The sequence below is a fragment of the Emys orbicularis genome, chromosome 10 (assembly GCF_028017835.1).
Source record: "Emys orbicularis isolate rEmyOrb1 chromosome 10, rEmyOrb1.hap1, whole genome shotgun sequence".
In the NCBI taxonomy this organism is placed as follows: domain Eukaryota; kingdom Metazoa; phylum Chordata; order Testudines; family Emydidae; genus Emys; species Emys orbicularis.
The window spans coordinates 30,749,918-30,772,583 of record NC_088692.1 but is presented as its reverse complement, the minus strand read 5'-3'; the positions used below and the strand labels follow the sequence as shown (position 1 = coordinate 30,772,583).

General features: G+C 46.1%; 1 protein-coding gene across 1 annotated transcript in view; it reads left to right on the top strand.

The window, feature by feature from the left end:
* Window positions 1–22,666, top strand: part of LOC135884291 (syntaxin-binding protein 4-like) — a 139,273-nt gene that overhangs the window by 69,658 nt on the left and 46,949 nt on the right. The window contains exons 3-7 of the mRNA XM_065411575.1: window positions 7,874–7,969; window positions 8,623–8,692; window positions 10,236–10,310; window positions 20,929–21,014; window positions 21,742–21,868. Coding sequence (XP_065267647.1) covers window positions 7,874–7,969; window positions 8,623–8,692; window positions 10,236–10,310; window positions 20,929–21,014; window positions 21,742–21,868 — 454 coding nt within the window. The remainder of the gene's footprint in view (window positions 1–7,873; window positions 7,970–8,622; window positions 8,693–10,235; window positions 10,311–20,928; window positions 21,015–21,741; window positions 21,869–22,666) is intronic.

Genomic DNA, 22,666 nt, shown 5'->3' with positions numbered 1-22,666 from the left:
TATTCCCTTGTCCACCTCAGTTCACACGAAGCCTTGTGAGCCAGCCCAATGGTAGCCCTGTTTGCATACGAAGTCAACATGAGGATGTGAAGTCAGCCCACCAGGGAATTAACTTTAGGGGTCATCCTGAGGCTGGGGACCAATTGTGAGTTTTGGGGGATATAAGGAGAAGGCAAAAGGACACCTCTTCATCCTGCACCTGAGGAAGTGATCGCGCAGTGAGATTACATTCATGAAAATGGGGTCCCCAGCTGCACTGGGTGGAAGTACTGTAAAGGGCAAGTAGGTGAGATGAGATAGCTTTTAGACTGATGGTTAGTGTGATGGGTGCCACCTGGAACTAGGGTACCACTGAGCCCCCGACACAGCAGCCTGGGCTCCCTTTCACACTGTATTGCTATGACAAGCTGCAAAGCCCTCCAGCCTGCACTTTCGCCAGCATTCACACAGGTAGGGGCACACCCAGCTGCAGTGATACGCAGGCTCTCTAACCACCAGCTTCCCAGCCTGGGACCCCAGAGCAGTACCGTCCTGCCCTGGTCAAATCTGGCCAGTTTAATACCCAGTCCGCCTCTCCCTCAATGTGGAGAGAACAATGCACACTTGTGGTAACCAAGCAGAGATTTTCCCCGAGCACTCCAGTCAAAACCCACTGATTTCGACTAAAACAAAAACAAAATCTATCTTTTGTAGTTAATAAACTTAAGTGATTATAAGACCCAGTAAACAGATCAAAGCAGATTACCTAGCAAATAAACAAAAAAAACACAAACTCAGCTTAATATACTAGATAGATTGGATATGAATTAGGAGAGTCTCACCCTGAGAAATGATATAAGCAGGCTACAGATTCTTAAGGGACAAGCTGCACTTGCTTTACAGCTTGGACTTCCCAGGTGTTTCATACACAGACTAGAAATCCCTTTAGCCTGGGTCCAGCACTTCCCCCAGTTCAGTCTTTGTTCCTCAGGTGTTTCCAGGAGTTGTCTTGTGTGGGGAGTGAAGAACCACAGATGATGTCACTCCCCACCTTATATAGTTTTTGAGTATGGCGGGAACCCTCTGTTCCAAAGCTTGATTCCCAGACCAGTCTGTGGAAAAATACTGACATCCCAAGATGGAGTCCAGCATCATGTGGCCTGGTCACATGTCCTTGTAGAGTCATAGCAGCCATCACTCACAGGCTGTCTGTAGTGTTCTCAGGAAGGCTCACCAGGTGGGAGATAAGCTTCTCCTATTGTTCTCCCTAATGGCGTATTTCCCTGAATAGGCCCTTCACAACCAGCTGTCTAGATTGAAAGCATCGTGTCTAGTGGGCATTACCCAGGTGTAACTACATTTGAAATACAGATATATAGTCAATATTCATAACTTCAGATACAAAAATGATCCATGCATACAAATAGGATAATCATATTCAGCAAATCATAACTTTTCCAATGACACCTCACATGACTTATCTTGCATAAAATGCATCATAATTATGCTATAACCATACCATAATAATATCACTATGAAGAATATGGGGTGCAATGTCACAGTTAGCGTGTTGAAGTTGTTTGTCTCTAGAAACCATGTATGGATTTTGTTTTGTGACAGGAGCTGGATATCACAGGGGAATGTTTCAAAGGGGCGCTGAGACTGGGGTGCACTTATTGATAAACTACAAAGTCAAGTGAGGGCTGAGGAGATTGTTCGGGTGGGTGATGGGCTGCTATTGTCAGGGAGCTGGCACCCAGGTAAGCACCAGCAAGGTCTGTCTCGCCGGAGGTAGGGGGGTAGCCAGGTGACTCTCAGTCCTGGGTAATCCGAGAAAGCATCACAGGTTCAATTGACACTAGACCCACTAATGGAGGCAGGGTTTGCTCAGGTTCCCAATGCAGGAGTCTGGTTGGACTCCCTAGAACAGGGGTGGCTAACCTGTGGCTCCGGAGCCACATGCGGCTCTTCAGAAGTTAATATGCGGCTCCTTGTATAGTCACTGACTCCGGGGCTAGAGCTACAGGCGCCAACTTTCCATGTGCCGGGGGGGAAGGGGTGAGTGCTCACTGCTCAACCCCTGGCTCTGCCACAGGCCCTGCCCCCACTCCACCCCTTCCCGCCCCCTTCCCTGAGCCTGCCATGCCCTCACTTCTCCCCCTACAGAGCCTTCTGCACACCACAAAACAGCTGATCGGGAGGTGCGGGGAGGGAGAGAGCCGAAGGCACTGATCGAAGGAGCTGCTGGTGGGTGGGAGGGCCTGGGAGCTGATGGGGGGGCGGGGGCTGCTGATGTATTACTGTGGCTCTTTGGCAATGTACATTGGTAAATTCTGGCTCCTTCTCAGGCTCAGGTTGGCCCCTAGAAGATCAGGGAGAGGTCAGCTGCCTAAGTTTTACATATGGCTAGAAGGCTGTGACCATTCTCTGTGCATAAGGAGCTTGTGACACATCCATGCCTTTGTTGTCTCAAGACTGCAATGCACTCTATGAGTAGTTGCACCTTGAAAGACATTCAGAACCAGAAAAGGCAGCCTGCTTGTTGAGCAGGCATCTCACTGTGGGCACGTCACCTGGTGTTCCAGGAGCCTCGCTGGCTGCCAGTGGGTTTCTGGACGAGGTGTAAGGTGCTGGTTGTAACTCGAGCTGGTTGAAAAATGCAAGTTATTTTCCATGGGAAACTTTTAGAAAAAAATCGTTTAAAAAGAAATGCCTGTGAATGTTCTTCATTTTTTTGATGGAAAAAATTGAAAACAGAAAAATCGTTGGTTTTCAAAAACTTTTCAGTTAAAAAAATGTTGATTTTTGAGAACTTAAATATGTTCCTAAAAAGTTTCTGTTTTTTTGAGGAAAATTTCAACCAAAATGGACATTTTTGCAAAGATTTTTGTTCTGGTCAAACAAATATAGCGATATGGAAAAAATTCTGACTGGCTCTAGTTCTAAACTACGAAGCCAGTTTTAAACTGTGATGACCTGCCCGCTTCAGACGCCACAGCCAAGACCAGTGGAGGAGCTCAGACTATAAACAAGAAGAAACTATTAGCAGGGCTTTCTCTGTGAGAACCCCTTGACTTTGGAACTCTCTCTGCCCTGGGTCAAGAATAGCCCCCATCCAATGGCCATCAGTTCATCTTGTCACCTGATCATTTGGAAAAGGGTGAGAATCCCAAGGGTGATTAATGGATGGAGGAGGAGAATTGTTCCTACCTTTAGTGTGCCTGACTTGCTGGCTGCAGGTCTCCTGGGATGGGTGGAATGGCTGCAGTTTAGCTCTAGTGAGGGGAATTTGATGTCATGGGCATCTGCAATGAATAGGCAGGTGTGCACAGAAATCTAAACAAGGCCACAGCATGTTGAGATGTTCGTTGCTGACGAGGGAATTCAGCCACACAACTCCCATTAATTGTAATGAAGGGAAGTAGTGTTGCTAAATCCCTTTGTTGGCTTTGCAAACCTCCATCTAGATCCCTTAGCATGGCACTAAGGTCATGGATCTCCCCCAGAGGCTGCTCAGTAAAACTATCTATTGATTTCTAAAAGCTGTCCTGTTGATTAGGATTTTTCAGCGGTTTTTGAGGAGGAAGCCACGGGGCATAAAGAACCTGGGAGGTTGCTTTTCCAGTGGCGCTACACGTCCCATGTTGGGGGTGTGGGACTGAGCATTCTTTGGCGTATATTCTGCCTTCTGAATACCCCCATTCCGCCTTGGATTCAGTGCAGTCAAATGTCTGATCAGCAGTGGATCTCTGGGAAGATTTGTTAATTAAAGCCAGCATTCTTAATTCCACAGTCCAGAGCCCTAGAATCGGGATTTAATGAGCCCGCGACAAATCAGTCTCCTCTGCCTTTTCCTGCCAAGCAGCTTATGTAGTTTGGCATTGCTGTGTGTAAGCACCATAAAAACCCCTGCATTAAAATAACATCAGCTATGCCACATTCAGAGGCAGAAATGTGTTGTGGTAGTCCCTTAGCAAAGAAGCCTTAAAGCAGGGGACGCTCTTCCTCTGCTCTTCATACACAGAAATCTCTCGAATGCTACGTAGGAATATTTGGTCCCAATTCTGGGCTATGGTCTTGCTCCTGTGTATGACTCCAGTGGTATAAAGGGGCTGGAAGCCAAATGGATCCCTTCCCCACCAAGAAATTCCCATGGTGGTCTGGAGGAACTTACTGAGGAAGTTCATGCCACTGAAATCTCAGCTGGCACTGAGAGGGCATGACTTGCTTTAGGTCGTGTGATCTTAACTGGCATACACAGGTTGGTGCAATGAGGAAAGAGACGTGCTGGCTGGAATTATTAGGGTGCTGCTGTATGGAACCCCACTGCCTTGGAGTTCTCCATGGCACTGCCAGGACACCAGCTTTAATCAGTTAATATTGCTAGAATCCTAAATGCGAGGTGCCCATCTTTTCAAAATGAACATCTAGGACTCTTCTGTGGCACTGTTGTTCAGGGTTGTGAAATACTCATGTGCTCGGCATTCTGGCTCCTATCTCTGATCTGCTCTGCCCAAGTCACAAAAGCTCCATCTAAAAGCTGGAGCCTCTACTGCTTCTGCCAAAGGTTTTTATCTCTGGAGGCAGTGGTAGCTTCCTAACCCTCTGTGACTCAGCCACTAGGGGGTGCCATGCAACATGTGCTGAGCCACGTATGTTAGCAGCGACATTTCTGTTCCCTGTGTTAAGTCTAGTGCTTGAATGGATTGTGGGAAAAGCTGAAGATCTCTCTCTCTCAGGGGCTGAAGATGCGGCTGTCCACAATAATGGTCCCATGATGCAACTCTCTTTGTCTGATCAGAGACATTGGAGCTGGGTGTTAGGGATTTATCCATCAGCAGAATTTGATTTGGCTGAATTTGTCTAGTTGAAATGTTGAAATGATTTGATGGGGGGGTCTCTGGAGACATTCCTGAGCTACAGTTTCCTTGGATACTCTACTCCGTGGCGACTGATTTGCGTGTGCACTATTTATAAGTTGTGGTTTATGCTGTGTCATTGGGCACCCAGGTCATATACTTTTGTTTCTGCTCCTCACTCCCAAACCCAGTTAGTTTACAAGATGGGCCCACCAACCTTTCAGCTGTGCAGACTACATGGTTGCAAGGCATTCCCTTTCCCCAAGCATTTCTACAAACCAGACATTGCTCCCACGCTGTTTTGGCTGGGGGAAGCGAATGAAAGGGATGGTGAATGCCATAGAATCATAGAAAAGCAGGGCTGGAAGGAACTTGAGAGGTGAAGTTCAGACCCCATGTGCTGAGGCAGGACCAGGTAAACCTAGATGCTCCGAGAGGTGTTTGTCCAGCCTGTTCTTAAAAACCTCCTGTGATGGGGATTCCACAACCGCCCTTAGCTGGAAGCCTGTTCCGGTGCTTAATTAGCCTTAAAGTTTTTCCTAATATTTTACCAAAATCTCCCTTGCTGCAGATTAAGCCCATTACTTCTTGTCCTACCTTCAGTGGGCATGGAGAACCATTGATCACAGTCCTCTTTGTAACAGCCCTTAATGTATTTGAAGACTGTTATCAGGTCCCCACTCAGCCGTCCTTTCTCAAGAACGTGCCCAGTTTTTTTAAGCTTTCCTCTGAGGTCAGGTTTTCTAAACCTGTTATCATTATTTGTTGCTCTCCTCTGGACTCTCTCCAATTTATCCACATCTTACCTAATGTCTAGCACCCAGAATTGGACACAGTACTGCAGCTGAGGTTTCATCACTGCCTAATTGGAGTGGGACAGCTGCCTCCTGTGTCTTGCATTCGGCACTCCTGTTAATACAACTCAGAATGATATCAGCTTGTTTTTGGAACTGCACTACATTGTCAACTCATATTCAATTTGTGATCCATTGTAACCCCCAGATCCTCTTCACCAGTACTACCACCTAAGCAGTTCTTCCCCATTTTGTAGTTGTGCGTTTCCTTATTGAATTTCATCTTGTTGATTTCAGACCAATTCTTTAATGTGTCAAGGTCACTTTGAATTCTAATTCTGTCCTCCGAAATGCTTGCAGTCCCTTCCAGCTTGATGTCATTACTCTCCACTCCGTTATCCAAGTCATCAATGAAAATATTGAAGAGTACCAGACCCAGGACAGATCCCAGGGGGGCCCATTAGATACACCCTCCCAGTGTGACAGCAAAGCATGGATAACTACTCTTTGAGTACCATCTTTCAACCAGTTGTGCAAGCACCTTATAGTAACTTCAGCTAGACCACATTTCCCTGGTTTGCTTATGAGAATGTCATGTGGGATTGTGTCAAAAGCCTTACTAACATCAAGATATATCACATCTACTGCTACCCTCTTCCCCCCCCGCCCAGTCCTCCATCCACTAGGCCAATAACCCTGTTAAAGAAGGAAATAAGGTTGGTTTGGCATGATTTGTTCTTGATAAATCTGTGCTGGCTATTCCTTATACCTCTATTATCCTCTAGGTGCTTACAAATTGATTGTTTAATAATTTGTTCCAGAATCTTTCCAGGTATCAAAGGTAGGTTGACTGGTCTATAATTCCCCGGGCCTCTTTGTTTCCCTTTTTAAAGATAGGTGTTATGTTTGCCCTTCCCTGGTTCTCTGGGACCTCATCCATTGTCTGAGTTTGTGAGGATAATTGCTAGTTCCTTAAATACCTGAGGATGAATTTCATCGGCTCTGCTGTCTTGAATACATCTAACTTATCTAATATTCTTTAACATGTTCTTTCCCTAGTTTGTATTGTAATTTTCCATCTCTCCTCCACAAAACCTTCCCAACATTTAGCCCTCTGTTAACGTTGCCATTTTTTATGCTTACCTGTGGGTAGCTCTTCCCCTTCTCGGTCAGGTGGACCCTGTCTCTTCCCACGAGTCCTCCTTCCCAGAACAGCATCCCATGGTTGAGGAAGCCAAAGGTCTCCCATCGACACCATCGGCGCAGCCATGCATTCATCTCCAGAATGCATGTGTTTCTGCCTGGGTCCTTGCCTTCAACCAGGAGGATGGACGAGAACACAATCTGTGCCCCCGACTCCTTCGCTCTCACTTGCAGAGCCCTATAGTTGCTGCTGATCTGTTCAATGTCATACCTGGCCGTATCATTAGTACCCACATGGATGAGCAGCATGAGGTAGTGGTCACACAGATGGATGTGTCTTGGCAACCTTTCCATAATGTCTCAGATGTGGGCTCCAGGCAGGCAGCACACTCCCAGGACATCATGTCAGGTCGGCAGTTGTAAGCCTCCATCCAGAAGGGAGTCACCAACCACTGGAACCCTACATTTCCCCCTCTTAGGTGTGGTGGCCTTGAGCTTCCCAGCCTTGGGAACAAGTATCTCCTCCTCCTCAGCCATTGGGGTCTGCTTCTCACCTTCTGTTGCCAGTTCAGCACACTGGTTCTTGACCACCTTGGACAGAGGACCTGGGTCAGGGGTGGAGCACTGTCTATTGCCCAAGGTGGCCAACAGCCACTCTCCTCCCTGCAGAGCAGCCAGTTCCTCCTCCTCCTCTGGTGTTGCCATCTGTAGTTGGCTTGCATCCTCCACCCCAGATATTTCCACATGCGTCCTGTTGATGAAGCCATCTAAGTGAATTTGCTGTTTATACTTGAGTGAATGTTTGCCATATTTGTGCAGTATTTTCCCAACATTGACCGGCATTATTCAAACCCTGGGGAAGTAACATCATCCCAAGTATTAGTTCCTCTTATGTGGGTTTGTGTTGGATTTGCCTTTCCCCTGGTGAAATCTGTGGAATCAAGCTGGGGGTGAAGGGAAGATTGTATTCATGACATGGGGTGATGTTGGTTGGCTGTGTTTGGAGCTGTCACTCTCCATGACCCCCATGGTAGCACTCTCCTGTGGAAGTTATGCCTGGCGCTAGCTGCTGTGTAATTGAGTGACTTTTCTTCCTAGGTATTAAGGTAATCGGTGGTGTCAAGGAGTTGACAAGAGAAGAATATGGAGTTTATGTAAAGAGGATCCTACCAGGGGGCGTGGCTTATGCTGATGGTGAGTTACAAGCCATGGAAAATTGAGTAGTGATATATTTGTTCACATCAAGTAGTTATACTGATCCTGTTTCTGATGCTTCTTCCTAAACCTGCTTCTAGATCTGGCAAACTATTTTCATGTCTAAGGTCAAACCTGCTCTCTTATTTCTAAGGTGTTTAGATAGAGTGTTTAGATGTCATTCCACCCCCTGCACAGAGACACATCCATGCTACACAGCAGATTCTCTCAATTTTAGGATTCTCTTTTTAAAATCAGATCTTATTAGTCGTATGCTGCTTCCAGGCCACAAAGACCTCCTGAGACACTTGCTCGATTTTGCCCGCTCTTCACTCAGGTAAACCTCCAGTGAGTTTCTCCTGAGTAAGGAGGGAGGGAGAACTGGACAGAATTCAGGATTTGGCCCCTTTGAATCCAAGCCAACATTGTTTTTTCCCAACAGAATTGGGTCTTTTGATCAGTTAACCAATGTGTCTAACAATCCAAACTAATCTAAGATATATAATCACTAGCATCTCCAGCTACAGGAACAATTCTAGATCCCCGCAAAACCTTCTGCATTTTGTGATTTGCCTTTATGCCTTCCAGGGAATTAAAGCATACTACTGGAAGAATTAACCATCCATTCAATGTCTCCTGGTTTCTTTGTTTAGGACGCTTGCAGCCAGGAGATCAGATCTTGGAGGTCAACGGAGATTCTTTGATTGGAGTCACGAGTGAGAGGTACCATATCCAAATGCTTTCATTTCAGTTCCATGAAGTCCTGTAATGTGTGTTGGGGAACAGTTGGCATGAAGAACATTGCAGTGTTGCTGCTGTCCGTGTTCTGTACCTAAACAATGGGCTTCTGGTTCCAGTGCTATCCATCCAACACTTCTTTCCTAGACCAGCATCCCTATAAAATTCTTCTTCTGTTAAGAAAAGCTTCCTTGTAATAGAGCAAAGAACCCCAAACTGTACTGGAAGTGACTTTAACCTTCATCCAGAATGCAAACTCAACCTGAACCCACCCACCCTCTAAGGTCAGAGGAAGTGGAGAGAACTTCATTGCCCCAATATTTTTTACTTTGACGCTCTGTGCAATAACAGTGCACCCGACACTGTGCAAACATAGCAAAAGACAAAAGTCTGATTCTGGGCTGCACCTTTTATGTAGGAAGGTAAAGGCTCTTTATACTAGCTTTGTGCTTCCAGGTTCTGGGCTGTTCCAGGAGTCGAAGTGGCCCTGGGCATAAGTCAGGGTAGCCCAGAGGGCTGCTTTACCTTATGGTAGCCTTACATGCCTCACTATGAGCTACTTAGCATCCCAGAATTGTTACAGTGCTGAGTGCGCTGGACCTTCCCTCTCCTGCCTATGATAGGCCCCCACCCTCAACCCCCTTTCCCAGCATGTCCCTCTGCTGGCAGCCAGGCAGGGGAACAGCCAATGTAGCACTGTGTTCATGGGCCCAGTACAGCTCCTGCCCGGGGAATCCGCTGGAGGGCTGCATTCTGACCCATGTCTCTGTGCTCCAAGGAGGTTGCAGCATAACCCAGACACCAACAATGCATGAATGAGAAAATTCAGATGTCTAAGAGGAATGGTTGAAGGTTTACACTTTCAGACGTGCCTGTTGTTCTTTAAATAGTGTAGCAAATTTGTGGCTGCCTCGGAATTTTTCATTGTCACTATGCTGCCCAAAACAGCCACATGGAGACTCGGAAAATAGCAGGCATAGGACCCTAATCTTCCTGCTCCAAAAGCACTGGCCCCTTTTACTTTAGGTGACAGAAAATCCCCATTAGATTTTAGTAGCATAGGGCCTATGGCACACCGATAAGTCTCTCTCTATGTCCAAACAGTAGAGAGCAGACACATGCTCTGGGGGTTTGATTCATGACTGTGCTAGGGCTCTGTATTTGTAGTGCTCTGAATCTGGCCGGGCGTAAGGGACGGAAGGCTTGCAATGTAGACGGTAGTGAGGAGATACTTGCTAATAGGTTGGCCTTATTATCTGAGGGTCCCCAGCTAGTGCAGCAGTGAGGAAACTCAGGCTGTGATTTACCTTCCCTCCAGTTCTGCTGGCAGACAAGGTGATCGGGAGCCTGGGAGATGTTCTGTCTGCCAATGGCCCTTGCCAAAAAGCCGTCATTAAAGTTTGCCTAATACATGTCTCGCTGCTGAGTTTGACATGCTGATGTGTGAGCCCTCTGCCACATAACTGTGGCCCAGTATTGCTCTCTTGTCCTCTTTTTGCACCTGATAGTCATTCTTGTCTTCCCACAGGGCTGTGGATATTCTCAGGACAGCCTCTGCCACCAGCCACATGCGCCTTCTAATAGCTCGAGATGATGATGCCAGGTGAAGTTTCATTGTATTCCACCAGGGGTAGGGGGCAGGGGAATTTGTTTGTACTCTGTATACATCTATGATATTTGTGTGTGTGTGTGTGTGTGTGTGTGAGATATATAAAATAAATAGGAAAGTGGTCAGAGTCATTGGGTTCTTTGTAGCTGTACTTGTACTACAGCTCTAAAAGGGCCTTGGTTAGTCACTCAGCGGTGCTGCCTGCATAGTGAGGGGCTTTTTTTTTCTTCTTCCAATTAAAACTTGGCGCAGGAACGAACAGCTTTACACTACACAAAAATAAAATCGAAAATCCTAAGGAAAATGGCCACAGTCACATTAACCCTAAAACTGCTTTTATAAAAGCCGTAACTGAACGGAAAGCAAAGCCACCTTCTCTCAGGTCCGAATCCTGCCCCCAGCCCCAGGGAAATGGGCTGTGTGCTAGGTCTGTGGAGGAAGCGCTGCTCCACCCCTTGGGCCATTGGGCTCTTCCTCAGGAGTCACTACTATCGCTGCAGTAGCTTTCATGGCCACTACCTGGTCTTGGCCCCTTCCCGGGGGGAGCAGGCTGTGGAACTGTGTGGTAGCAACCTCACTTCTAAGTCCTCCCCCTTTAGGATGGAGCATAGGAATCCCCTCCAGATCTGTGTTGCATGGTGTACTGATGCCTAAATTGATTCCTCAAATCCTTCCCTGTCTGGGCTGTGGAACAGCTCTGTTTCTGTTACATCATAGGCCCTCTGAGCCCAGGAAGAGGACAGCAGGATTTGCCCTTTATCTTCTAAATGCATGTGCAGAACTGATGTAGGTGTCCACAGTCCAACTGCTGTGGGAGGGTCTGAGAAGCAGTCAGCTACCTCCTCCAGGAGGAAACCTCTGTTTCCAGAGGGGGAGGTTAGCTTCTTCCCAGATCCCCTCTGCCAGTTGCTTCCCCTGAAGATCTTGCTTTCTGTGGGCATGGTGGGAGGGATGGTTAGGAGTTGGCCTAGTTAGATTGAAGCTGATGGTGAGACATCCAAAATGAGGTGTCAGTGGACAGGTTGGTTTGTGAGTGATTGGCTTAAAGGTGGTAGCTAAAGCCATGGGGGTGGCTACAGTCACCTTGAGAGAGGATGCAGAGGGCAAAGAGGAGTGGGCCAAGGACAGAGCCCTTCAGAATAGTTCATATTTCTCGTCTATATTTTCCTGTCCTCCGAGATTTTAATTTTCTCCTCTGGGTCTCAGCCATTTGTTGATAAGCTGTAAGACTACTTGTTTTGCCTCACATGATCACTTCTGAAAGCTTCTCAAGTCCCAAATCTCATCAGACCAAGAGGGAAACAGTGCTACTGAGTGTCCTGGAGAAGTGTTGGAGTTGCCACATGTAGGGAGCCAGGAGACATACATAAAATGTCATTTATACATAAGGCTGCCAGGTGGACAGGACAGCACAAGTAAATTGGAATATCTCAATTGCACGTGCTTAGCACAAACAGGAGAAGCAGCTGGCTACATAAGAGCTTTGGACTGTTGCTTAGAATGTGATGTTCACCTGAACACTGGCAATAAGCCATCGGGACACATCTTTAATACCCTTCAGGGATGGCTGAAGCCTGTCTGGTTGCACTTTAATGAGTGTGACAGCTATGCGCTCTCTTTTTTGTAGCAAAAAAAAAAAAAAAAAAAAGTAGTACTTTGCCACCCGGCCAGGAGCCAAAAGCTGGGATGACTGCATATCTGCTTAGTTGCTGATACTATAATCTCTTATTGGATCTTAATAAATGAAATCTGTACAAATAGGCATTCTGTATAAATGTTGGTTTTGAGAAATGAAGCAGGCCAGTGTATTCTGAGCCCTAGTTTTGGTTTGTTGCTGTTTCCAAGCCAGAGCTGCACATCTTGGTTAATCTCAGCATCGAGCCAAGGTGCTTAGGCCACGGAAGAAAGCTTGACTGTGTTGTTCCCAAGGAATTCCTGTGCACCTGGGCTGTAAACAGAAAGTCTATAGTTAAAGTGTAACAAAGGCCTGATCCTGCACTATGGACATCAATGGGTCTTTGTCCTAGGGTGAAATCCTGACCCCACCAATTGACTTTTATGGATGCAAGATTTGATCCTAAGTGAGGTTGGAAGGTGAGAAGATGATAGATGCTTAAGACTAAGCCTTCATCTTGGAAACACCAGGAACGGGAGATGAGTGGTAGGGAGTTGATACAAGTCTGACAGCTCAGCCAGCAGCTAATACAAAGCTGAGAACTTCTCTGAGGGAAGCACCAGGCATGGACCTGAGCCATGATGTTCAAAACCTGATCCAAGCTTTCTAGTTAGAGGTGTTTGCAACTGGGTTTTCTGCTTGGGCCTGTCTCTACTTTGGCTCGGTCCTCATGAGAGAGAAAATGCTGCATTATGATGCAAGGGGAAGGATGACAACCTCTGCTCAAATGAGAAGACTTCTCAAATTGTTTTGAGCATACATCCGTCGCTGAAGAGGACAATTCGTATCTCAGATAAGGGTCCCTGCCTTCTCTTTGGGTGGAAAGGCCCACCCAAAATGTGGGAAATGATCTGACAGTAACATCTGGGAAGTTAGTCATCTGGATCCTTTGGCTTTATTCAGTCGTTACCCTTGGATTCAAGGCTACAAAAAAAGGCTAAGCCACAAAATCCCAGACAGATAAACATCATATAATTTTACCAGTGCCATGCTGCTCAAAGAGCCTGACTGCAAGCCCATGGAGGTCAAGGAGAGTCTTTCCACTGATTGGACCAGGCCTTTATTTTGTAAAGTGAGTTAGTGTTTAAAACTGTCATTTCATTAATTAACCATAGATTGATTTTGGGATTTGTGATGGGGTAGATTAGGCCCAGAGAACCCCTGCTGGAGGCCTCAGGGTTCTGCCACACCCTGTCCCAGAGAGGAGCAGAAGAGAAGCCCTCCAAGTGGCCTGGAGTAGTTGTGAGGAAGCAGCCAATCAGGGTCCAGCAGAATCACATAAAAGGAGCTGCAGGGTTAGAGACACTCAGTTGCTGCCTGCCGCTGGAGGAGAGAAGACTGTGTTCCTGGCTGGGTGAAAGCAGGACCATAGACAGCTCAGTACTGGGCGGAACCAGGGGAGCAAGGGAAGCTCTTGGCGGGCTGCTGGGACTGCCTAGGGACTGAGCCCAGGGAAAACACCCACAGCTTAGTGGAATTGACAAAGAAATTCAGCAGGAGCTTGTGCAGATGTTCATCTGCCAGAAATGTTTCCCTCTTTGCCATTAGTGAAGCAGCAGGGGAGAGTTGGCTTGGTTTTGGATTGCCAAGGACGCGGCCTTGCCAAAGTGTTTTATTTCTGGATTGCACCATCTGTCATTGTTTTGATGGAGGTGGCTCTGGGAAACTTGGACTAAACGTCTTTTTTCCCTCAGTTCGTATCCTGGCTGAGCCTGGACACCCGTACATTTTCTTCCTAATCCAGCAGTAAATTGCTATCTCTGCCCTTCCCCCTGGGCTGGCTCAGTGACTCTGGCCAGTGAGAAGAGGGAAGTGGAGCCAAGGCCACTCCCTTCCTGGAGCAGGTAGGAAACTGGTGAATAGCCCTGCTTATTCCTACACACCCAGACCTAAGTCTAGAGGTGGGTGGTTCTCAGTCACCCCTCGTCCCTTATGCAGATACAAAGTCAGAAGCTAGCTCTAGGCCAGGGGTGGCCAACTTGTGGCTCCGGAGCCACATGCGGCTCTTCAGAAGTTAAAATGCGGCTCCTTGTATAGGCACCAACTCTGGGGCTGGAGCTACAGGCGCCAACTTTCCAATGTGCCGGGGGTGCTCAACCCCTGGCTCTGGCACAGGGCCCTTCCCCTGAGCCTGCTGTGCCCTCACTCCTTCCCCTTCCTTCCCAAAGCCTCCTGCACACCACAAAACAGCTGATCGGGAGGTGCGGGGAGGGAGGGGGAGGCGCTGATTGGTGGGGTTGCCGGTGGGTGGGAGGTGCTGGGTGCCGGGGAGGGGGAGCTGATGGGGGGGCTGCTGACGTATTACTGTGGCACTTTGGCAATGTACATTGGTAAATTCTGGCTCTTTTGCAGGCTCAGGTTGGCCACCCCTGCTCTAGGCAATTACCCATACTTGGGGAGTGGCGACAAAGATAACATCTACATTGTATGGTGGAAACACCTGGACAGGCCCCAGTGGGCTCCTCACACTGTGTGCTCTATGTGATGAGCACCATAGCAAGACACAGCAGGGGATAACCCAGCTTGGCTCCTCTGGGCAGGTTAGAAGGAGGTGTTCATCATAGTTATTGTGACAATCAGTTTGTTTCTAAGCCAGTGCCCCTGGGGGCAAGTAATCTGCCATTACCCTTGTTCGTCTGCTTCAAGCTGCTCAGGCATGTTACTAATATCTTAAATTGCAGCAGATGTTTCTAAATATATACATATATGTGTGTGTGTGCATGGCTTTGTCTGAGGCTACGGCTCCTTCGTGCAGCTGTCAACGGTGCCTCCAACCACCCCAGGAAATAGATTGCTGTAAACTGATAGGACGCAGACGTCCATGGCAACCAAACTTGAAGCAATTTATTTGGTCTTCATTTGCTCTTGGTTATCTGCTAAATCTGCCAAAGGTTATCCAGAGGGAGAGTTGGGCAGTAATCAGTTTAATTTTTTTTTAAAGATTTGCAGAGATTTCGCTTACATAATCGCCTCACAAAATGTTTAATACATGAATACATATCTCCAAGATTAAAAGGGATGCAGGAGGGGGGGAAGGCTTTTTATGTGTGCTTATTTATTTATTTATTTTATCCCACATGATCTTTTAGCGACGTCCTTGAGCTCTGAGAAGTAATCATCCTTCTATGCACTTTGCTGTCAGGAGCGGTCACTGACGCAGATGCAACCACGGCCAGTGACCCACTCAGCATGTTGGCCCTTTTTACATCAGCTGTCGGGCTCTGAGAATGACTCAGCCAATCTCTGGGGAACACAGGGAGCCTGATTCTGGTTTCCATAAGGGCCCCCTTACACCACTTCGGTGCCTTAGAGAAAATGAGAATCAGACCCAGAATTCTTATAACATTAATACAACATTATGATTAATAGTATCACCTAGGTTACATGCTATTGTTTCTGCTACCTGACTGGATGACTGAAGCATTTTAAAGCTGGTGAATAATGAATGTGAGGATTAGCTAGAAACTCACTTTTTCAAAAATGAAATTCTTGTGACTCCGGGAGCTGGGGCTCTAGGAATAACACTGAATATCACAGGACTCACAGTAAAATCACAACAGTTGGTGACGTGGGGTAGCTGAAAATCAGTGTACGTGCAGATTGCTGCTTTAAGCATGCATCAGGCTTTCAGTGCTCTGAATGTCTAGTTCCTGGTGTCTCATAGGCTTTATTTATAGAGACAAGCTATTAATTCTAGGGTTTTATTTAGTGTCCCAATCTCTTTTTTCCCATCTGTGGAGCAGAGGGTGAAGTTTCCAGCCACCGTGCTCTCACGTAACCTTTGACGTAGGACTCACCCTTTGTTCTCCCCAGAACACAAGGGCATCACAAAAAGGTATTATGGGATAAAACAACAATATTCTGCAGAAAGATTGGCCTCCTGCTGCTTAATCTGTAGCAAAGTCGGCCTGCAGCTGGCTGCTGCTGTGCATCCCCTCTGATCTGACTCCACTCGACGGGTCTGTACAAGTTTCAGGGCTCTGTAACAAGGACACTTCTGTTATCCTAGATTTTAGTATCCTTAGTGAAAAAGGGTGGAGGGGGAGGGGTTGGGCTGGGAGTACATTATTAAAGGGAAAGTCCCCCTATTTCAGCCCTCTGTTAGTTAAATAAGGCTGGACATTTAAGTTCCACAAGAACCTGATAAGATTAAGTATTTTCATACTAGAGCTGGTCAAACAGTAAATCAAACTAAAAAAATTGAAGATATATATATTATTTTAACCTATTTGTGCCTGAAGGCACTGAGCAAGGTTGGCTTGGATTCCTGGAGTCAGATTATTCATTAGTCAGTATGCGGACAATATCTGTGCACTTGCAAATCTCCCAAGCGTCATGAAGTTTAGCACAAAATCATCTATCTGACGAGTCATACCAGAAAATGCATTACTTGCTGTTGATTATTTACCTCAATGGGATTTTAAGCATGTGCTTAAATGCTTTGCTGAATTGAGGCCTGCAATATCTGTTCTCCGAGCAAGGAGCCCAGACAATACCATGTGACTTAGGTGTTCGGTCATCTCACGCCAATAGCAACAGGTTGGAGTGGATGGTTTGCAAACAGTTTACAGGCTGAAAATTATTCATCCAAACTATTGGGCACATAATGGCTTATCTTCACAGAGCTTGGGATTTGTTAATTGGAAAAAGGGCTAAAATCAAAAATAGGATTATATGTCACGAATAGTTTGCCAGCACGTAAATTTGTTTGTGGGGTAGGGCTAAAATAATGAGATCTGCTCATCTGGTCATATTCCATTGATTGAACTACTGTGGAAATGGTATTATTTTTTCCAATAAATGGATCCCTGAGGCTCTAAGTACAGTTGAGGGGAATATGTAAATACAAACGAGTACAGTGAACCAGCTTCTTCTAGCTAAATAATCACTGGAAATTATAACTCGCATTACAACACTGATCAAAATTCAGTGCATTAGATCCTAACACCCATGATTCAGAAAGTAAGGGAGGCTGCTCACCAGATCTCACCCGGCAGCCTGAAAAAACAGCTCAGTCCTGCAAATAGTCACGTTACCCTGAGGAAGTTACTCATGCATAATTTTTTGCAGACTCCAGTCCTATAACTGCAGGTGTCCAGTGAAACACGATCCATTCAGTCAATAACTCCAGTAGTTAGAGACTTCTGAGCAAATGGCTTGTTGAGTTTGTTGCTAGAGCTATGACCAAACCTCCTCGGTTGTGAGAATTAAGGTGGTGCAAAACTGACTTAAAATATTTTGGGGGTTGGAGCCGAGGGAAGAATCTGTCATTGTTTCATTTTGAGAGGTTTTAAAGGCTTTGCACCATTTCTCGCATGCGATTTTTGCACTGCAACAAATACAGTTTTGAGAGTTCACCTGTTTCACTTTCTCTTCTTCTCTCTTGAACTCTTCTTCATCAGAATAACATTTTGCATTTTGAAGTTTCAAAGCTGGAAACTTAAAAAAAAAAAAGGAACAAAAGAAAGTAACCCATTTGCTGGTTTTCACTGAAAGATGGTCTCTTTTGAGTGAAAACTCACATGGTTTCAGAGATTTTTCGTAAAGATCCGACCATTTGCTCACAATTTCAGTGTTTTCCCCAGATCTAATGGGGAATTGCATTGAGCCAGCCTTAGCGCCAGTGTCCTGACTTGGCCAATTCCAAATCGGTAACGATAGTCGTGTACAAGGCCACTGTGACCTGGCAGGGTGTCTCCCCAGCTTCACAAGCACTCACTGCCATCCTCAGTCTGCTTTAAAAAGGTTTATTTGTCCAAACATAAGCAGCTAATAGACAAAATCAGCTCCTTAGCTCACCCTTTGTCCTAGGGTTTCCCAGCCTCCTCTCCCAGGGGTCTCTGGTAATCCTGCTTCTTGCAGCTTCCCTGTTCCAGCCAGCTCCCTTCTCAGAGCCAGCTCTGCTCCCCTTTTGGGACCCCAGCCTGAGGGCTACCTCCCTGAGCAGCTGGACCCTTGTTCCAGGGACCCACCACCAGACTTAGCTCCACTCCTCTGTGGTTCCTCGCCCAAGACATAGTCTACCCTCTGACAAGCCTTTTTAGCCCACCTCTTTTAATTGGCTCGGTTGGTCCCACCTGCTCTGACACAGGGGAGCTGGGCCTGGTCTACTCACAGGACCAGCTCCCCTGTGACAGCCATGTTACTACTGAGGTTGAGATAGTTCAGAATGGGAATGTTTTAAATGCAACAACCCAAAATCACAGGAAACCTGTAGCTCTAGCTGCACTAGGCTATGGAGTTAGGCGTGGGATGGGAGAGACAATGGGTACACCTACACAGCAAACCAAGGTCTGACTGTAGCTTGCTAGCTTTAACCTATCCAGTGTGGGGACAAGAGCAGTGAAGACGCGGTAATATGGGCTTCAGCGTAAGCTAGCTGCCTGTGCACAAGCCTGTTGGGGACGTGCGTATGCCCTGGGGTTGCTAGTCCATGCAGTAAAGGAGCGAGCTAAAGGGGGAGTGAAGAGTCCCGCCCAGGAAAAGGAGGAGACAGCGAATGGAAGGCTCACAGAGTCTCAGCTGCAGCCTGGCTTTCGTCGCGGCATAACTCAGCAGTGATATGGGATTATAAGCGAGCGACGGGAAGATGAAGGGTTTTACTGGAAATGATATTAAAGTGAGATTTGTCCCAACAGAGTTGATGGAAATTGATGCTCACTCTGATAGCTGCTGTGTTGTAAGGAGCCACCGCCTGAGAAAATGCTGTTCTCTCATCAGCTGCCATGTATCTTTCCCATCAACCTGCCTTGATGTGTGCGCTTGTCACCTCTCTGAGGTTGGCCCCGTGGCCTTATGGAGAGATCTGCTTTCCTGGGCTTGATATCTCAGTTCCCAGGCCAGCACTTACCAGGAGTATAGCCTGAGCTTACAATTGTTCCGTAACAACTGCTCTAGACAATTACAGGTGCCATTGATGGACTCAAAAGGGACTAGCCTCTGGTCCTCCTTGGGCAGCACCCTGGTGTCTTTAATGTGAAAGTGGGGAGTGGAATGCCACCTTACTTGATGGCAAGTATCCATTCTGTCACACCTCAGCAGCAGCATAAGTACCAGATGCTCACCAACAGACTCCTGTCTGAGCTGTGCAAGCCGAAGGGACACCATTGGTGGAGAAAGAGGCAAGGAGAGGAAAGGAGAATAACGGGCCCACTCCCTTTTTCCCACCATTGTCCGTATTTATTTTCTTTAGAAGTGGGTACAAGCCACAATGTGGGATCCAGATCTGAGCTAGAACTCCCCTAAAGTCTGGAGATATTTGGGTCCAAGTCACCTCTGATTTTCTTCACCTTTCTCCCTCTGTTGTGTCTCACTTCACCTCCTCCCCTGGTATCTAATCCTCCCATTTAAAAAACTATGTCAGTCTTAGTGCCATTTGTGGAATAGGTTCTGGTTTCCCCCCTGTTGCATTGGCCTTTCTCGCTAGTGATCAAAGAGGAGCTTTTGACAGCAAAATGGGAGGTAGCAGACCAGCAGCAGCAGCAACTGCGATAGGAGAATTTTTTAAATAATGAATATTTTTCTGATGCTTGATGAGCGATGTGGCATTTTGAAGACTGTGTTAGACTTGCAAGCTATCCTTTTAAGGCGGGGAGGGGTATTCCTGGTCCTGCTTTTAGGCCATGGGGCTCTGTAGGGAAACAGTCAGTCTAGAATAAGGTGAGGTGAGTTGGGCCTCTCTGTTTCAGGGAGCAGGCGGTTTTGTCTCTCTCTGCTTTTGGGTTATCGTTCTGAATTCTAAAAAATAAAGCAGTTACTCTTGACAGAAGGCTGCAGTTTATCTTAAGTTGTTTATTTCACTTCTCTGTTTGTATGCCATGAGCATAACAAATAGGATTTACTACATTTATTACTATAGGCAGGTAAACAACTTGGTGCCCGAAGCTGAATGGAAGAGTCCCATCCCATAACATTTTGGCCCCCACATTCTTAATGCCCTGTCTATAATCCCTAAGTGTTACCCACCATCTGTATCATGCTCACAGCTTGTTCTTTTAAGTTAAATTGTTGGCTTTAAGCTTCCTCCTCGCTATGTATGAATTACAGCAGGGTAGTCAAGGGGGGTGGTTTTAAAACATGTAATATAGCCACAATTCCAAGGATGATAATTTCACAATTTGAGCTGGTATATTTGACAGTTATTTGCATTTCTTTTACTATTATGAAAAGCCCCACAGATGGCCAATGTGTATTAAAAAAATGTTTTTTTGCTTAGTTACAACTCCCCTTAATAGTCAGTGTTCAACTTGTATGTCAAATTAGGCTGATGGTTGGAGATGGAATTATCCTGGGCTAGTCCACAAGAGGCATTCTGACTCAGTGGTTAAAGCCCAGGGCTGGGTGCCAGGACTCATGGGTTCTATCCTCATCCCTCACAATGGACAAAATACACAACTGCTTTGCGCTTCAATTTACCAGTCTGTGTTACTGCGTGAGTAATACCTGAGAGGGATGTCGGGAAGCTTTATTAACATTCATGAAGTGCTTGAAGACTGTGGGATGAAAAGGGGCATAGAAGGGGCCATAATTCAGCTGCAAATGCCAAGCAGAGAATTCCTCCTGTGTAGGGAATTCACTGCTGATGCATCTGCACTGCAGCCGGCCTCTGCCTCCAACCCCCTAACACACAGTATGGGGCATGCAAAAGTTCCGCTTTACCAAAAGAATCTTCTACTGGTGTGAGTTTGATTATGGATTCTAAATCAGCGGCACAAGCTTGAGTTGCTTGGAAACTGCTCTGATTTACATTGGGACTACCTGTGAGCTGTATCTGGTTCCTAATGCCTCACCCTGCCCCAAGCTGAGCTCCAGCGCGCGAGGGAATTAAGCCCACAAACTGGTTAGTATGGAATAAACATGATAGGCATTGTTTGCATTGTAAATCCATGCAGAAGTGTACTGAGAGACTAAGTGAATCTGCTGGGCCTTGTTTTTCAGGAGAGAGTTCTCTGAGCTGCTGGAAAAGTTTGGATCTCATAGCAACACAGAATCGGCACGGAGTTCTCCTGTTCACCACAGCGGCAGTGAGTATTGACCCTCTGGGCGCTGAATACTTAACTGCATCTTGGCTGCTTGAGGGGCACAGTGCAGAAAATGTCAGCCCAATCATGGATACTAAAAGAGAGATAGACAATTTCCTTCAGTGAAACAAGAGAGGATTAGTTGGTATCTAACACTTCTCCAGCTCCCTTAACTCCACCTTCAATGTGCAAAAACTAAGGAAAATATTGTGCTAGTAATTTATAATAATAATCTCCAGTTCTTGTAAAGCAGTTTTCAACAGTGGACCTCAAAATGTTTTAGAAAGAGGGTGAGTACCACTGTCCCCATTTTACACCTGTTGAAACTGAGGCAAGAGCAGTGAAGTGGCTTGTTCAATTCAGTGACCAACACAAGAAGTCAGTGGCAGAGGTCGGACTAGAACCCAGGTCTCCTGGCTACTAGTTCAGTGGTTTGCTCACTGGAGCACTCCGCTGCGTCTTTTTGGGAAGAAGCATGCGACACTGTAACATGGTGGTATTTGTTGTTAATTACCACAATCACAGGTTGGAATTTGTGGTGAGAAGGTAAAACTCTGTTAATTAGTTTAGAAATATACTGATATCATTAACGTCAATGGTAGGTATTTCTGCCTCCAGGTAAAGAACCATGAAAGCTGTTTTAATTCTTGATTATGTAGCAGGGACAGCTGGGAAGGAGTAAGGGGGGGAAATGTTTTCATTATCTGGACTGTCTTATTTTGTCCTTTAGGTAGATATTTGGAAAGTACATCCTCGGGGTCTTCGTCACGTTCCCAGAGTCCTCTGCTGCTGAGCCCTGCAAATTCTCATGGCCCACTCATTGGAAACTCGGCACATTCCCCACACTCAAGCTCGCAGTATGTACCGTATTACTCAAGACTAGAGCTCTTTAGGAATTTTTCATTTACATTTTTTTTTCATTGGAAAATTCTGATTTGTCGACAGCAAAACCGATCAATCTCACAATGTTGGAAAAATATGTTGGAAAACTCTGAAATTGTCAAAATGTATTTTTTGGCCACTTTCTAAATGAAAAATTCTGTTTCCCTGTTCAAAATGACTTTTCATTGTGAAATTTAAGCGATTTAGATTTTGAAAGTTTTTTAAAAAGAAAAAAGGTAGAAATCAAATTGAAGAATTTTGAAATTACATGTTTCAATTGACCCAAACTAAAAACTTTTTGGTACTTTGATTCATGAAATTTTTTGAAATTTGGACTTTTTGTCCCAATTTTGAATGGTAAGAAATTTAAAACTCTCAAAAATATTAATGGGACAAGGAAACCGGCTCTAAGTTACACAGGCATCAACTCATAAAGTCTGCAGGCTTGTCTGTCTGTTTCTAGAACATTATTTGTATTGCCGTAGTGCTTATAGACCCCGAGAGGGCCCCATTGCCAAAAAAGTGTCAAAGTTGTCTATGCAGTGTAGCTGTAGCCGTGTTGGTCCCAGGATATTTGGGTGAGGTAATATCTTTTATTAGACCAACTTCTGTCGGTGAGAGAGACAAGCTTTTGAGCTACCCAGACCCGAAGAAGAGCTCAGTGTGGCTCGAAAGCTTCTCTCTCTCACCAACAGAAGTTGGCCCAATAAAAGATATTACCTCACCCACCTTGTCTCTCAAAGGCGTATAGTGGTTTGGGGGGCACAACCTGA